The 17,387-nt window shown below is 31.9% G+C and overlaps 1 protein-coding gene and 1 pseudogene across 2 annotated transcripts; both read right to left on the bottom strand.

Annotated features, from left to right (window-relative positions):
* Positions 1–1,208: 1,208 nt before the first annotated feature.
* On the bottom strand, positions 1,209–17,333 carry LOC146997230 (histone H3.3A). 2 transcript variants are annotated; one of them, XM_085817054.1, is made up of 3 exons: positions 17,184–17,333; positions 2,235–2,532; positions 1,209–1,870 (listed from the first exon to the last, which is right to left on the bottom strand). In XM_085817054.1, exons 2-3 carry the CDS (start codon positions 2,514–2,516, stop codon positions 1,742–1,744), a joined length of 411 nt encoding a protein of 136 aa, XP_085673180.1. In that variant the 5' UTR covers positions 2,517–2,532; positions 17,184–17,333; the 3' UTR covers positions 1,209–1,741. The 2 variants fall into 2 exon arrangements, with proteins under 2 accessions (XP_085673180.1, XP_085673179.1); XM_085817053.1 differs by lacking the exon at positions 17,184–17,333 and adding an exon at positions 4,372–4,525.
* Positions 11,702–17,175, bottom strand: LOC146997231 (proton-coupled zinc antiporter SLC30A2 pseudogene; annotated as a pseudogene).
* Positions 17,334–17,387: the final 54 nt, after the last annotated feature.

The raw sequence follows: 17,387 nt of genomic DNA, 5'->3' as shown, positions 1-17,387 counted from the left end.
ACTACCGATGTTTACACATTTCTAACTCGAGGATTGTGCTGATCACATTACTTTCTTTTTAAATATACAAAGTTTTGTATTACACACATCTTTTTTACATGAATTACTATCATGGTAACCAGAAATAGAATTTCATCACCAAAATTGAACAAAATTTGTCACCAAACAAAGGGGCACTCAATTCTACACTAGAGCTTTTACTTGCATGTTTATTCGTCTAAAGCAAAAGGTTCTCCGAGTCTCAACGATTGTCTTGAAAAAGGATTAAACCTTATTGCATTGATTCCTACAATCTTAAATAGATTTCACCAAGAAAAAATAGGGGTGATTTCTGATATTCGTAAGGCCTTTCTACAAATTGGCCTGAATTCTAGTGACAGAAATTTCCTCCGATTTCTTTGGATAAAGGGTGAAGATGGCTTGAAGCATTTTCGTCATCACAATTCATTACTTACTACTAAAAATCTTCGACATCACAAAATAAAAATTTTAACAGTATCTTCTAGCAGATACTTTAATTTCACTTTTGGAAATTAGCTTATAAAAATATTAAACTTAAAACTACAAAGCAAAATTAGTAACTGGTTAACCATATTTTAAAGCTCAGCTGGAGTTTCGCTACACAAAATAACACTCAGAAATCAAAATACTTAAAATGGACAGAGATTTCAGCAACATTCTAATAATCTTAGAGCTTAATAAATCTGCAAGTTAATTATGTACAATAACTGAAGTTTTGCATTTGTTTTCATAAAAAGCAAACGAAAAAGGTTCCTGTTAAACATTGCTGAAAGGCATTAAAAAATGAATCCGTGTGCAAAATTTTATGAAAATACAATCCATTCTTCCAGGAAGGGTACATAATCAGTAATAAAAATGAGAAATCAAATAATTGAAACACAAATGTTTTGCAAGTACTGCATTTTTGAGTACTTTAAATTCTGCGTTAAAAAACTTTATAATGTATCGTTAATCCTAAATTAGATTTAGGCCATTTTGAAACATGCAAGTTTTTTTTATAAAAGTTTAATTTTTAGAATATTTTATAAAATTTGAATTTCTTTCTTTAAAAAGTTCCATTATATACATAAATTCTAATTTACCTTAATCATGTACTAATAAAACATCACTGCTGCTTAATGATGCATTTATTAAGTGTTACTTCTGTCATAACTCATTTCACAAACATACAATAAATGAAAGACAAATTTCGGAATGTAATCATTTATTTGACCACAAACTAATAATTTCTACGAGAACAAATACTGCCATTACATGTTTTTTAAAAACCACAAAAGGTATTGACATGAGATGGTGTGACTAATATACGTTCAGTGAAAAAGAAAAGAACACAATTTATATGCTGGCAGTGTAATGCAGTAAACATGGACTGTCATATTAAATTTTGTGGCACACATTCCTCAAGAAAAAGAAAACAAGCAGCTCTGAGACTTAAGGGACAGTTTGAAAAGCCACACACAATGACGAAGTGAAAAGATGTACATTTAAAATCAATGGAAAGTTATACGTGACACATCTACACACGATCTAACAATTTCAATACCAAACTAACACATTGCTCCCGCTTTCGGCTGCTTGTACAAGTAGTAAATAACTTAGATTATCTGAAAAATGATTTGTGATGTTTTAAAACAAGAACCAGTCAGTATATATAAAAGGCTATAGTTTATGAATGTTATACACTTGAGATGAAAGTGGGTATGCAAAATGTTCTCAATGTTTATGCTCGTTCACCACGGATTCGTCGGGCCAATTGGATGTCTTTAGGCATGATGGTTACACGTTTAGCATGGATGGCGCACAGATTTGTGTCTTCAAACAGTCCGACCAAGTATGCTTCACTAGCTTCCTATAATAGAAGATGTACAGCTTTTAAGATTTTATACATACACAGGCAACTATTTTTTATATAAATACTGGCCTTATACTTCCACTACCATTTAAGACTCTAAAACATTAAAAGTGGCTCTATGTGTGTATGATTACTGGGTAATATAAAGAAATCTTTACATGGCCTTTATCTAATTTCAGTCACATTCAACTCCGAAATATACCTCAGAAGTTGCAAATTACAGTGTAAGTTTTTAATTTCTAGAAATCTGATCAAAATAAATGAAACATTAATAATTTACAAAAACAAATTTTAGACCAGATAAGGAGAAATATTATTAGCTAATAAATAAATTTCAGATTGGATGAGGAGGGAAACTAACCTGCAAGGCTCCAATAGCTGCACTTTGAAAACGGAGATCAGTTTTGAAATCTTGAGCTATTTCTCTGACAAGTCTCTGGAAAGGTAATTTCCTGATCAACAGCTCAGTTGACTTCTGGTAACGACGGATCTCACGCAAAGCTACAGTACCGGGCCTGTATCTGTGAGGCTTCTTCACACCACCAGTTGACGGTGCACTCTTCCTTGCAGCTTTCGTGGCTAGCTGCTTACGAGGTGCTTTTCCTCCAGTAGATTTACGAGCAGTCTGTTTAGTACGAGCCATTTCACTATCGTTTTACCTAAAAAATTTTGAAGAACTGTATACAACAATTTTTAAACTGGTAAAACTTCCGATTAAAAAAAAATGTATAAATATCTACAATCTATGCTTTATTGCAGTATGTACCAATTTCACTTTAGTTGCTACATCTTAAGAGTTATGTATCAAAACAAAAATAAATGGACTTGCATATGATGCTACTAAACTATTATTTACTTTCATTACCCGTTAAGCAGAAATGGCAACACAATAACAGTAACAATGAGCAAGATTTTGAGTAAATTACACCTTTAACCGATTTTGGCAAAATGAAGAAAAATTTCAAGCTACCTCCAGCAAGACACGCCGTTACCTGAATAAAGGAGGAAGCTTTTCACAAAAAGTACCTCATAAATTTCTACCATTTCCTTAAACGCAAGTTCTTAATTTACATTTGGAAGAATTTTCTGCTACAAAAATTATAGAAATAAAATTTCCATTTCTGAATATGAGTTAACTTTAAAGCAAGAAATAAATGAAATATTTTACAAAAAGGATTTATTCAGCAATTACCCAGAACATGACTACATTAAAATACATTCCTTATTTGTGCCTCTTTCTACTATAAATACATCTAAGAATTGCACATACTCTGTATCCATGTACACATCGACCTATTTTCACTTAAAAAAACATCCCAGAATTGCACAAAAATGGCATTGTGCCCTTGACTTTATCCATGTACGCAGACCTATTTTCACTTAAAAAGTCAAAGAAAATTGACAAAAATCCAATTCTTCTTGCTCTTGTAAAAAGCGCCAAACAAATAATTTTTTGAAACAATAACTTCTGCACTTTAGCCATGAAAGATAATACCCAATATCTCGGAGTTCTAACTTTCAGAGAATAAAAGTTGAAGCAAGTACAACTGAATACCATTATACCGAGATCTAAATCAGCTTTGTCTTCCAACAGATTTTTTTTTAAATTCGGGGATTAATGATTTAATCAAAAAGATTTATGAGTATGCATCAAGCAATGAGTTTTTTAACATACCAAGATGGTTACTTATTGTCACATAAAAACAGCACATTCAAACCGAGTAACAACTAAATTATTTCATGCATAACAGCAAGCTTACCTCTTACTCTTTTTGGGAAAATAATACTAAAAAAGTGCAACACAGTGTCAGCATTCTATATCCTACTACTTCAGAAGTTCAGTTTTTAGGTATCAGAATACCTTTAACTATTACTAGAAGTACGCATATGCCCCCTCCATCAAAAAATTAGTAACTGATGCAAAAACAAATAATAAAAAAAAAGTTTTATTTTCTGTGCTATATTATTCATATAACACTTTTAAACGTAATATAACCTTGGCTGTTAATAGCAAACATAGCTTATTTACACCAAAAATGTACACTAACAAACCGACAAATATCATGGAGATATAAGGATAACTGCTCAAAAAAATTTTTTTTAATGTAAAACTAGCTTTAAGCGTAGGCAAAATTATAGACATACTCTTGTTATGTTTAAAGTGTACATATTTGACACTCGGTTACGAGGGAAGTTACAACACAAAACAGTGACGCTAAATTTAATCACAACTAGATTCATTTAAAATTGCTAAAAAAAGTATCTTGAAAGAAGAAAATAAAATTCCTCAACACAAAATATGAACTGTCATTCAGTACAAGACGCACCATAAAACTGGTACAGCAAATACAGGTAACGGTTTTATCTAACAAAGACAAAATGGCGGAAGAAAGCTTTCCGGGTTCATGGAACCAACGCTGCTTTTATTTCCAAAAATACGTCTAAGTTGATACTTATTACGAATTTAACATGCTAAGCTAAACGAAGTTTGTACTTACAATGAGTAAAAATTCGAGGTTCACTTAACAACTAGTATAAACAAATCCCAATTTTCGAAATTCACAACTCACAACACTCAGGTTAAAACAAAATACTGCACTGACCACATACGACTCAGAAGCGTTGCACATTACGTCACGTTGACCCATTACCTTATTGGTTACCAGTCATTTTTGCTTCGTGTTCATTGGCAGTGAGAAGAAGGTCGCTCATTGGCCAGATTTAGGCTAGAACGGAACATTCATTGGTTAACGTCAGCTATGCTGATAGGACGCGAGAGTTCCTTCACAATCCACAACAAACGCACGTTTTTGGAAGTCAACGGGTGATTTTACAACTTATTTTCCTTTCTAATATTTGTTAAGCATTTATAAATGAATTTTAAAGTTATAAAAAATAAAATTTTAAAGTTATAAAGAATAAACTCATACTTATGACAACAGCTGGAATTAAAAAATTATTTTTACAAATTGTTCTTAACAAAAACACGTTTTTAAAGAAATCTATGTAAAATTCAAACAAAAATTGATGGAGTGATTTTCAATCAAATGTGTGTGTTCATTTCAAAGAATAAAACTGAAAAATACTTAAAAAGCTTATGCTATATTATGATTATGCTACAATAGTATCTTTACAGTTATATTACAGTAATACCTTTACAGTAGCTCTTGAGTCTAGGAATTTAAGGTTGCAATGGAACTCTGGAGATGTATATTATTACTGACATACCTCTTTGCCCAAGTAGATAAAATAAGTTACAGAATAACAATTGGAATAAAATTTATTCTCTATTTTGGCTTTACTGTAAAAACTTCCCATCAAGATGTACATCTACAATAGATCACTTTGCAAATTGGCCTTAGTGATAATGAAATGGCTGACGACCTAGCTTAGGAAGCTACTTCAATGACTCTGAACCAAAGGCACCCTGACCTTTTTGAAGATCCGCTCCAGAGCTACATGTATTATGGGTTTTCTCCTCCAGCTCATGAGTGGTATTCGGGCAGACAGCTAGGATGTGCTATTACTTTTAGGGGTAATCATGTTCAGCATATTACTTTGACAAGACTCTTAAAATGCCATAAATTTGATCGATGAAATTAGATCAACCCCATCTGTAGAAAATGTACCGGATATACCCGCTTATAAGTCGAGATATTTTGGACAAAAACGAAAGACTTCAAAGTGGGGGGGTCGACTTATACGCGGGGCCATAAAAAATTAAAAGAATCGCAACTTCAAAAATTTCTTTTTATAATGCAGTTGTTTTCTTCCCGCACTCGAATTGGACGACTTATCAAATAAGTCACTTACTTGAAGTAATTTCATGACTTGAATTATGTGACGAACTACAGTGGAGGCCAAAATTGTGAACACTTTTGGAAATTTTTATGTTTTAAACATAAACACTGAAATAAACACTGAATGATTATAAAATCATTTAAAAAATGTTGTATTAGCAACAAACTAGATGGCACGGAAGACGATGCTGTTTTTGAAAGTGAAAATGACGACGAAGGCTGTAGTAGTGATTGTAACAATACAGAGTTCGAGACTGAAAATATGTATGATGATGAGCCAATGAGACAGAAGAGTTCTATGAAATGTTTGGCGAATCTGACCATGAATCAGACGTTGAAGTATTTTGATTTTGTTTATTTACCAAGGTATTTTTTATCATATATTTACTTTTTTTCTCAAATGATTTTGAATAAATGTAGTACTTAAAAATCTTTTTTCGAAATTTCTCAATCGATTTCGGAAGTGGGGGGGGGGTCGACTTATATGCGGGTTTCTTATTTTCTACGAATTCTTTATGTTGAAGTGAGGGGGGGTCGACTTACACGCAAGTATATATGGTAATACTGATAATTTCATGCTCTAATTGCCACTCTGCGAAAGTCGTAAATGTGCACCTTACCTAAGCTAATCCAATTTGCTCTTTTAAAGTGCTTGAATCAAGAAATTACTACATTTGACCTAGGTAATGTGCACATTAACGACTTCCACGTTGTTAAGTTCAAAAGTTTCTCTCATTTCCTCTCCCTCCACTTTGCACATTACCTACTGAACATTTGCTAATCTGCACACACACACACACACAAAAATCGTCAAATTAGTTGACAGAATCAATCAATTAAAAACCTATAATTCAATGAACGAAATGGTTTAAAATATTATTTCAATTAGGGAAATGAATTTGAAAAACGCATACAATTATACTTACTTGTGTAATCTAAAGACTCGTGACTATTTTAATTACATAGCGCTTGGATTTTGCAATAAACCCTGTCCAATCAACAATTTAAAAGTGTAAGCAGCGGGTGTTTAAACGCCTTGAGGACCAGTATGCAGACAATCAAGTGGTGTAACAGGACTGAAGCCCCCCCCCAAAATGGAACATCACCACTGCACCATGCACTATAATCATTAGTTTATCCAAACTAAAAACTGATTTTGTTTCCGAATTTTTCGGCTGGAAAAATTCTATTTAATTTCTGCACATCTTTCAGTTTAGCAGTAATGACAAGTTATAATCCAGGTCTCTATTAAAAACTATATATATTTTCTGTAAATAAGTAAAATGTAATTTAAGGAAGCAAGGAATTAAACAGGAATTATTTTCAGTACTTTCAGGAAGAAATAAATACAAAGCAAAATTGAAAGGGGGCAGAGCAAAAAGAAATTGCTAAGCAAAACTGGATGTGTACATTCACCACTAGATACGAATTTAAATTGCGTAATTATGACAGAGCATGAGGCACATAAAAGCATTTATGGACAATTATGAGAAACCACGCCCAATTCATATTACATACGAGAGAAAGCATGCAAACCTCGAAAGTATATGGTCATATGTTTTGTAACAGAAACACGCACTTTTAGCTATGAAAATAATTAAGGACTATCATAAACAGTTTAATTCAAGTGGTGCCCTAAGGACCTCATTATTTACAATTATGTCCCTACTCATTTCAATGATTAATGTAGATATTTATGCTTTATTCTAAAGGATTAAGATTTTTTATCATATTTTACTTTATTTTTGCAAAACTTATTCGTTCACACTAGAGGGGGGGAGTTTTAAACACTCATAAGAGGATACCCAAAACTAAAAAAAAAAAAAATACTTAAGCAAAAATACTAAGCTTACAAATAGTTAGTCCCTTTTCAAGAGTGCATTCCACTGGCATCATTAAATATGTCTTAAATGACACAATGAAAAACCATAAAAAGGATATTCATCTTAGCACTACACGAAGGAAATATCCACTTACCTTATTTACGAGTCTTCAGTCAAACACAATTACTTAACAGCATCCAAGCACTTCCTCAAATTATTTGAACTAGAATCCGTATACTGGTGTAGCCACATAAATTCACAAAAATATCCTCCGTTCGAAAATATACGATGTTCGACCATACGCATTTTATCCCTTCAAACAGGACACTTAATAATGGTTACTAAGTAAACCTCCATTTACACACCAGTCAATTAATGCTTTTCTCCCTTTTGTTCCAAATCCTACAGGAACTTCAAATTAATCTTACCACATTCAGCCAATTTACCACGTAAACCACAAAATAACGTACTAATCCATTACACAAAGGCCCTTACCAAAATCAGACACACACTTTCCAAATTTTTTCCCATGATTCAAATTCACCGCAACCAATTACGTCATAATAAGGTTTCCATAGCATTCAACTACTCAGGTTGTCATAAATGAGACAACAACTTGGCAATAAATGAAGCAACAATGGACACAAGGGGTACCCAAAAGTCAACTCTAACCCTTTTCGTTCTTCAGCTGAGAGGAGTAGATTATCCCTTTTCAGGTAAGTGAAAGTATTTTAATTTTTATTTTTTCAATTTTAAGTGTTTGAAACTTGTTCCTGTATGTTTTTTAAACGATTTTTAGTTTTTAAAATTATGTTTTTTGTAAGGACTGGATTTTCAAACTTTTTGGAAGTGAAAGTATTAATTTTTCAAGGTTTTGTACGGATTTTAGGTTAATCTTCAGATTATGGTACCTTGGCGATTTTTTGTCGAAAATTTGGCGACCAACATTGCTACAGCAACCTGCTAGTTTTTTTTTTTAATGCCATTTTGTTTTCGCGAAGTAAAGGCATCCCCCCCCTCAACATTTTTTCCCCAACAATCTGCTAGCCGAATTACGCTTATGCTAGAACTTTCATGGAACAAAAGTGCTTAATCATGACAAAGATTAGGTGCGAAATTGGGAGAAAGTGTAGAATCGCCCACTGCTTGCCGCGTTTTTAAGAATTGCACATACACGGAATCCACGTACGTCAACCTATTTTCACTTAATTTAACATCCCAGAATTGCACAAAAATGGCATTGTGCAGACTCTTGACTTTATCCATGTACACTGGTAAATTCCTAGATAGTAACCTTTATCGCCTTACCAAAATACCTGTTACCATATTCTAAAGATTAGCCGGATTTTATGTTCTTTAAACTTACTATGTTTTTTAAACGATTTCCAGTTTTAAAAATTTCCCACTTATTTGTTTGACACTTTTTACAAGAGTAAGAATTGGATTTTTATCAATTTTCTTTGACTTTTCAAGTGAAAAATATGTCAATGTGTACATGTATAAAGTCAAGAGAGTGTGCAATGCCATTGTTGTGCAATTCTGGGATGTTTTAAGCGTAAATAAGTTGATGTGTACATGGATAAAGTCAAGGGTGTGCACAGTACTATTTTTGTGGAATTGTGGGAATTTCTTTTTAAATCAAAATAGGTCAATGTGTATATGGATACCGAGTTTGTGCAATTCTTAAAAACGCATCAAGCAGTACAAGATTCTGCACTTTCCCCCAATTTTATTTAGAGGTGAATGTATTTTAATTCTTCAGGGTTTCGTAATGATTTTAAGATTTTGAAGCTTACTACGTTTTCTTAATAATGTTTAGTTTTTTAAATTATGCTGTTTTTAAAGGATTTTCAGTTTTCAAAATTTTGCTTCAAATTTTACTTTGTATTTATTTTACCTCTTCACCATTGTAAATGGCACGCCTTACGTAGTGTTTCTTCTGGAGGGGTTGCAAATCCAGGAGAGAGACACGAAAGCGCGCCAAGCTGGCGATTTTGAAAATTGTGCCAAGCAGTGGGCGACTCTGCACTTTACATTCAACTTAAAATCCAACTTAAAAATTACATTCAACTTAAAATCCACGAATATAAAAACTTTAATAATTAAAAATACTTTTGGCAAATCATATATATGTTTAATTAAAGATTTTCTTTTAAATTATTCAAGCAGAAATAGCACTAAATCCACCAATATACAACTAAAGTAAAAACATTTCAAATCTCAAATAATTGCAGGGCAAATTATAAACCACAATGCTGAGGTTTTAAAACTGATTTGTACAAGCAAATAAAAATAAAATTAATTTTAGACAAAGGTAACAAATATGTATATGTATATATATATATATATAGGGGACGGTTACTCGAGTTTTACAGGATTTCTCTACAGTAATTGATTTTTACTCCAAATTGAATTGACTAAAATGCTTCATGAGAATAAGTTCTTTGAGTAGCAACTATTCGCGGAAATATTTGGCCTGACTAGAATTGCCGGTTTGGCTTTAACTTATAACTCGAGTAAAGACGAAACACTTTCATATTTACGTATTTTTATCAATTATTGTTCATTGAACGGGAGTTGGTTTGTTCCCCTTGAAAAGTCAACTAATTTCCGATCAATGACAATAATTACATGTTTTAATTTTTCCTTTTACAATTGTAATATTATTCTTTGTGATGATTTAACTCCAGTCCCCGTTAAAACATTATTAACATTTTGCTTTCAAATTACTTCAAAACATCTTTCAAAATATAACTTACCAGTATGGATGCACACTTTTAAAATAATTCTACTTTAATTAAACTTAGGAGATAATATAATCAATTAATCAATACTGTTTAGGAAATAAAATATTATTATATATATATATATATATATATAATCATTTAAAAAAATTATAAATATATAAAATTTAGCTTAGCTAATATATACATATATTTAAGAATATAAAATTTAGCTAAAAAGTAGCATGCTTCAAAAGCTTAAATTCTGAATAAAGTACTTTTCTACAGCACATTTCTTCATTTCCCAGCATATTTACTTTTCAATAAGAATGGCATACCTAAATTTGGTTGAAATACACTATAATTATTTTATTTATACATACATACAATAGAGAGAGGGAAAAATACTTCATAGGTTCCATTTGAAAAAGTTTTTTTGGGGAGGGGGTAGGAAAGAATTTTAAATCATTATGTTTAAAAGCTGTTTTGAATGGTCTAAAACTGAAATGCTGTGTTGACAAAAGTATATTTACGGATACACCTTGGCGAAAACTAGTGATTTTTAGCAGTACATGGATACAGAGTTTGTGCAATTCTTTGACTTGTTATTTTAGCTTTGTGTAGCGGCGACTTTAGCGTCAAAAATCGCTACTACACGAAGACAAAATAACAAGTCAAAGAACTGCACAAACTCGGTATCCATGTACACATTGACTTATTTTCACTTAAAAACCATCACAGAATTGCACAAACTAGACATTGTGCACTCCCTTGACTTTGTCCATATTTTCACATAAAAAGTCAAAAGAGCACATAATTCTACAGTAGAGGCAAACAAAAATATATAATCTCAATAAACTTCATTTTAAACCAAACAGTAAAACAACATAAAAATGGAAAAACCTCTTATGCATCTAAGTACTACACAAAGCAAATATCCACTTAGAATTTTTGTCTTAAGTCTGTGGCACACCAAATTCCTTAACAGCACCTGAAAACTTCTTAAATTATCTGAACTCGAATCCGTATATCGGCGTCGCCACATAAATTCACAAAATTATAACAGTCAAAATTATTCTCCGTAGTTACAGACTCTCTAGAAAATGGCTACTAAGTAAACCTTCATTTACACACCAGTCAATGCTCTTTTCCCTTTTTGTTCCAAATCGTACAGAAACTTCAAATTAATCTTACTTCATTCAACCATTCTACCGTCTCAGCAACAAAACAAGCAACGTACTTCCTAACCAACACACACTACAAGCCCTTACAAAACATCCCATAATTCAAAATTTACCACAAACATGCAACTGATTACATCAGAATAGGGTTTCATAAAATTCAACTACTCAGGTTACCATAAATGAAACAACTTTGCAATAACACAAGGGATACCCTTCAGTTTACTCTAGCTGCTGTGTTCAGTTTAAAACCTAAACAGCATTCATCTTTTAATAACATCCATTAGTCTCCTATGAAAAAATTTCATGTCTTTCAATTTATAGCAGTTTTCTCTTCAAGAAAATCTATCCAGTCGTGCTTTACATTTTGCACAATGGTTACGGTCTCTGTTGCTAATGCAAAGCAAATGGTTTATAAATTTTTGATGCTATAATGCATGGAAATTCTACAGAATACAAGTCTTGGTTTCAGAATTTTAGTCTCATTAAAAGCACTTCTGCAAAGAACCCAGTAAATTTAAATATAGCCAAAAATGGCGGTAATGGTACAACAACCCAACAGATTCACTTGTTTGGAAGTAGCAACTGTTCTTCTTATGTCCTTTTTGGTTTGTAATTTTGCATGTTGCGGCATCACACTTATTGTTTACCTCTGCATATGTATTTTATTCTTCACTGATTTACTATTATTTTATCTGATTTCTATATCTGCTCTGAATTTTTTAACAGGGAATAGATCTTTCTACTTTCGTTTAATTAAGGAAGTAAACAAATGCTTTTTTAAAATTGTCAACAAGAATACAAATTCTAAACATGTAATGATCACTTATGCTTTTATTATTGCATTTATCGTGGATATAAATATTTGTAACATAACTAATAATGAAGCATCTTTCATACAATTTCTTTAGGAACAATAAAATACTCTGAAAGAAAATGCATAAAAACCGTACAATAAAGTTCTACTTCAAACTGAAGGAAGCACTGAAATGGAGATGTAAAGATGTGGTCAAGGAAAAAAAAAAAAAAGGAATACATTCTCAAAATTGGTTTAAGGTTTTAAATTGGTTAAAAAAAAAAAAAAAAAAAAAAAAAAGATAACATAAAACTAGTCTGAAAAATTGAGAATCAGTTTCTTAATGGTGATTCACTTCATTTATGCAAGGTATTTAGAACTAACTTCCAATAAATTTTGTTAGTATCAACTTGACATGAATCATTACACTGTTGTTGATTGGAAGATATGTAAGGAAAGTTTGTGGCCATACAATGCCTACGAAAATAATAAAAATATTAAAATAAAAAGCACTGATTATATTATCGAAGTTTCGCATAAGAAATACATCACTGGTTGTATCTTTCCGTCCCAGTTGATATGTAGCGGGTTTGTCGAGAGGGAAAAATGTTTTTCAGTTGCTGTACCCAACTGTTCTTCCAGAACTTTGCTTAAAAAGTCATTAAAGAAAATATTAATTGATGGCATTATAATATACTTCAGAGTTTTACAGTCTAACACTGAGAAATAAAGAAGAGGTCTGATCTGAAAATTCCGAGTTAACCATAAATAAAATTTTATCGATCTGGAGAAAAACATAATTTCTTAATTTATCTTAATTCGTTAAAAGATTTGTTTTTCCCGATTTCTATGGCAAGTAGTTTAATTTATATTAAAATGTTCTAATTTTACTAATATCTGTTGCACTACTTTTATCCTTGGGTTTTTCAACTTAATCATGTCTTAAATATTTTGGCAATTATTTTTATACTTAAAATTTTTCACCAAACAGTTTGCTTTTGACGATATCTGAATCCAGTCTCAAAAACTGAACAGTATCTGCCAAATTAAAGTTTCACTGAAAACATATTCCCAACATATCAGTGAAGTATCTAATAACACAGTATCGCTAAATATAAAAGTTTTTTTAAACTCTTTTAACAGAATTAATCAGAAATTAGTTTCGATTATAATACTAACATTTACTTCCCTTTTTACTTACATACGCTTAACATCATCCAACCTGAATTTCACTGCATTAAATATGTTTAACCCATTAATTTTAACTTGCGTCTGCTAAACTGAATTTAATTGTAATAATTACATTTAAAAAGCTAAATTTGACTTCTATGTTCTTAATATGTTTAATCAGATCATTTTTTGCTTAACTTACATATGCTTAATATAACATTATGCACTAAATAGGTTTAGAATAATAAATTTGACCTATAGATGCTTTTCTGCTAAATTCAACATTACTAATTGTGTTTAAAAAGCTAAATTCGACTTTGATTTATATGTTTAATCAGCTAATTTTTAGCTAAATTTAACTTACAAATGCTAAAATATCAGGCTATAGATTAAGTATCATGCTTAGAACGCTAAATTTAACTTATGTATACTTTGTAGCAAAACGCAATTGAGTATTGCTAAAGCCATTACCGCTGGGGAGCTTGGCAACAAAAAAATGCACTGCCACCAACAGGTTCTTTGTGCCTGAGGCAAAAATCTAATCACAATTCAATCAAAAAAACGCATGTGTCATTTTCTCATCATAATATACCGCAACTGATACTGCAAGATAAATGCTTCACAGTGGATGCTTAACTGCAAAGATAACAAGTATTTGTTAAAACTATAACTCATGAAATACACATACATTTACATCTGTATTACTTTTAATGTATTTCATACATAAGAAAAAAATGCATATTATGCTGATAAATACCAAAGCTTTATTAAATATTTTTCCACATTTACAAATTAAGAACTTAAAAAGGTAAATAAAAGACTGCATTCCCTTGATATTATGATTCCTCGCAAATGAAAAATTTCCTCAAATTACTCTTAAAAATGAGCAAACTACCAACTTAACATGCAACACATGTCATAAACATTTCGTGAACTACATATAAGCAAGCAGGAATAAGTTGGTTTCATTTCACATACCATTTTCCTTTCCTACTTTTTGGTATAATCTAGGTCCCCCCCCTTGTAATCTTTAAGGGTCTAATAATCTATGGTCAAATTTTCTAATTAAAATTTATGAAATCTATGGTCAAATTAACCCTACATACTTCAGATCTTAACACTTTACCAACAGCTAGCGGTTCAACAGCATACGCACGTCCAACCGGCCGTTCAGCCGCAGATTCTTCATGTTCTAAATAACTGTCAGGACAATCTGATAAATCGCCTACATAAAACTCTCCAGTACCATTTTTTCACTCATCGTGAACGGTAATTTTTTTTAAAAATGGGGTAAAAATGTGGGAGTTTACGAAGCAATGCACTTAACACAAGTGAGCTATGCACCTTCAATACTAATAATAAAATGCAGATGATATAAGCAAATGGCAATTGTTTATCACCATAGCTACCGATTGATAGGCTATTTGTAATATTTGGTTTCGAGGGCGTAAAAAAACTGGTGCGAAAATGTATGCGCAAAAGCTAGCAAACATGCCCATTTAAAAGAGTGCCAAATCTCGCATACGCGCTGATTTCAGATTGCGTAAGTTTATATAGTTCTATATTTCTTAAGACGCCATTGAAATACTAGTTAAATTTTTAAATCCTTTTTTGATATCCTATGGATTTAATAATTTGGGAATTGCCCATGACGAAAACTTGGCAACAGAATTTTGGGTAAAGTGCAGAATCACTGCTTGATGCATTTTTAAGAATTGCACATACTCGGTATCCATGAACACATCGACTTATTTTCACTTTAAAAAAAATCCCAGAATTGCACAAAAATGACACTGCACACACCTTTGACTTTACCTATTGTCACTTAAAAAGTAAAAGAAAATTTGCAAAATTCCAATTGTTTTTACACTTGTAAAAAGCGGCAAAGAAATAAGCGGGGGATTCTGCACTTTACCGAAAATGTTTTCAAAGAAAAGGCATCATTCATTATAGAAAATTATATTTGAACAACCAACGAGATGACATTATGCTTTAGCGATAACTTGGTACAAAATATTATATGAAATTAACCTTTCATCTAAATTAATTATTTACTATTATACTTCCCTTCTTGCATTACAGTTGCAGAAATTACTTTTGGCAGCACTGGCATCAACAATAGTTTGGCTATTTTTTCGGCCCTCGAAACTGAATAGTACCGGTTATTTTTAGGTAAGCCTCCAGAAAAAAAGCGATTATTAGGCTATCGGTTGATAGGCGTTGGCGAAAAAAAGCAGATTAATAGGTTATCGGTCGTCAGGCGTTGCCTAAAATAAAACGATTGGTCGGTAGACGTTGGTGATAAAACGTCAATTAATAGGCTATCAGTTGGTAGGTGTTCGTGATAAAAAGCCGATTAATAGGCTACCAGTTTAGTCTTCTTTTGAATTATGCAAAATATACCACATCAACAAAAATACAGCACTTACTTCTCATAATTGCTTCATCTCAGCTGATATCCTCTGCACAAATATATTTGCTTAAGTTGAACAAAAACTTGATTTAAAAAGTTAGTGGTAAGTGAAGATTAAAATTTTTAATTTCAGCTTCAGAAGAGAGAGAATTTGAATTTTATATACAATTTTGATTTTGAATATTTATTATAAAACTAGCATACCAACAAAGTTATAACTTTATGCAAATACCTTCAAGTAAATAAAAATTATGTAACATAATATACATTCTAACATACATTTCAAGTACAAATCATACATGCATCTTGACTACCATCATCTTCAATCTGAAATGTTATTTCAAATATATCAGTTTTCAGAAATGCTTTGCCGAGCATTTTTCAACACCAGGTTATGATTTTCCCCTTTTCTGACAACAATATGTGCAGAAAGTTCAACTTTTTCCATGGTAAGAGACCACATCCTTAGATTATGAATGTTAAGAACTCCTGGAACTGAGAACAGAACTTCTTTTACTGCCATAAAATTAACATCCTTTGGAACAGCTTCCATCAACACACGTAATATGTCTTTCATAATACGAAAAGTAGTGGCCAAGATTATTGCCGAAAAAATGAATGTGCAAATAGGGTCAACGATTTTATATGTTGGCTTGAAATAAATAATAAGACTGGCAACAAATACACCAATACTTTGTAAAAAATCCCCAAGAACATGGTGAAATGCAGATGTGAGAAGGATACTTTGCTGGGATTTCCTAGATTTAACAAGCTTATGGCCATGCATCAAGACACAACCCATTACTACATTCGCGAAAATTCCACCGAAAGACACGAATATCATCATAAAAGGATCAATTACAAAGTCAAGAGAAATACTTCTCTTTACAGCCTCATATAAAAGAATGCCCGTCATCAACCATATAGACAAAACTGATACTAAAGCACCTAAAATTTCGGCACGATGAAAACCGAAATTCATACTTTCTGTGCGAGGTTTTGAGGCTACACAAAGCGAAAGCAAGCTTACCATAAAAGTTCCGAAGTCGGCCATGAGATGTGCGGCCTCCGATATTAATGCTAAACTGTTAGATAATATGCCTCCAACAACTTCTGCGACCATAAAAATAATACATATCACACTAACAGTTATCAATAAGCGCCTATCTTTCGATTTCTTTAGGTCACTCCTAGGACACTGATGGCATGACGCACGAAATACATTCACATCATTTTTTCCAGAAAAATTAGGCCTAACCTCATTTTGAAAACCTACCGAACTCTTACAAACCATATGTTCTTCTGAATCCATTTCATTATTTGCTTAGATTACATTAATTCGCTAGTTATGAAATAAATTTAATCAGTACTTTTTTCAATTATAAAAAGGAAAACTATGCTTACCACACAAATAAGTAATTTACCACGATTTCTCGATACACGTTCCTCTCGTATACGTAACAAGTTTACCTGATTTGAAAAACCGTTACTCAGGGATCTAGAACTCTCGAACTGCTACGTATTACAAAAAAAATCGGGAAATGGTAACTATCAACTGTTGCCAATTTCGGTATTGAAATTTCGTTAACATATGTGACACGAGTGTGG

Source organism: Stegodyphus dumicola, chromosome 5, assembly GCF_044657685.1.
Source record: "Stegodyphus dumicola isolate Sdum_Otavi_A_Nest chromosome 5, ASM4465768v1".
NCBI lineage: Eukaryota > Metazoa > Arthropoda > Arachnida > Araneae > Eresidae > Stegodyphus > Stegodyphus dumicola.
The sequence above is the reverse complement of the archived record's forward strand: the minus strand, read 5'-3'. Positions and strand labels throughout refer to the sequence as shown.

Bases quoted from the DNA above. Each gene is read 5' to 3' on its own strand.
- LOC146997230 (XM_085817054.1), bottom strand. From the start codon at position 2,516: ATGGCTCGTACTAAACAGACTGCTCGTAAATCTACTGGAGGAAAAGCA. The intron at 1,871-2,234 runs GTTAGTTTCCCT...CTTCTATTATAG, and splicing joins CAGCTATTGGAGCCTTGCAG to GAAGCTAGTGAAGCATACTT.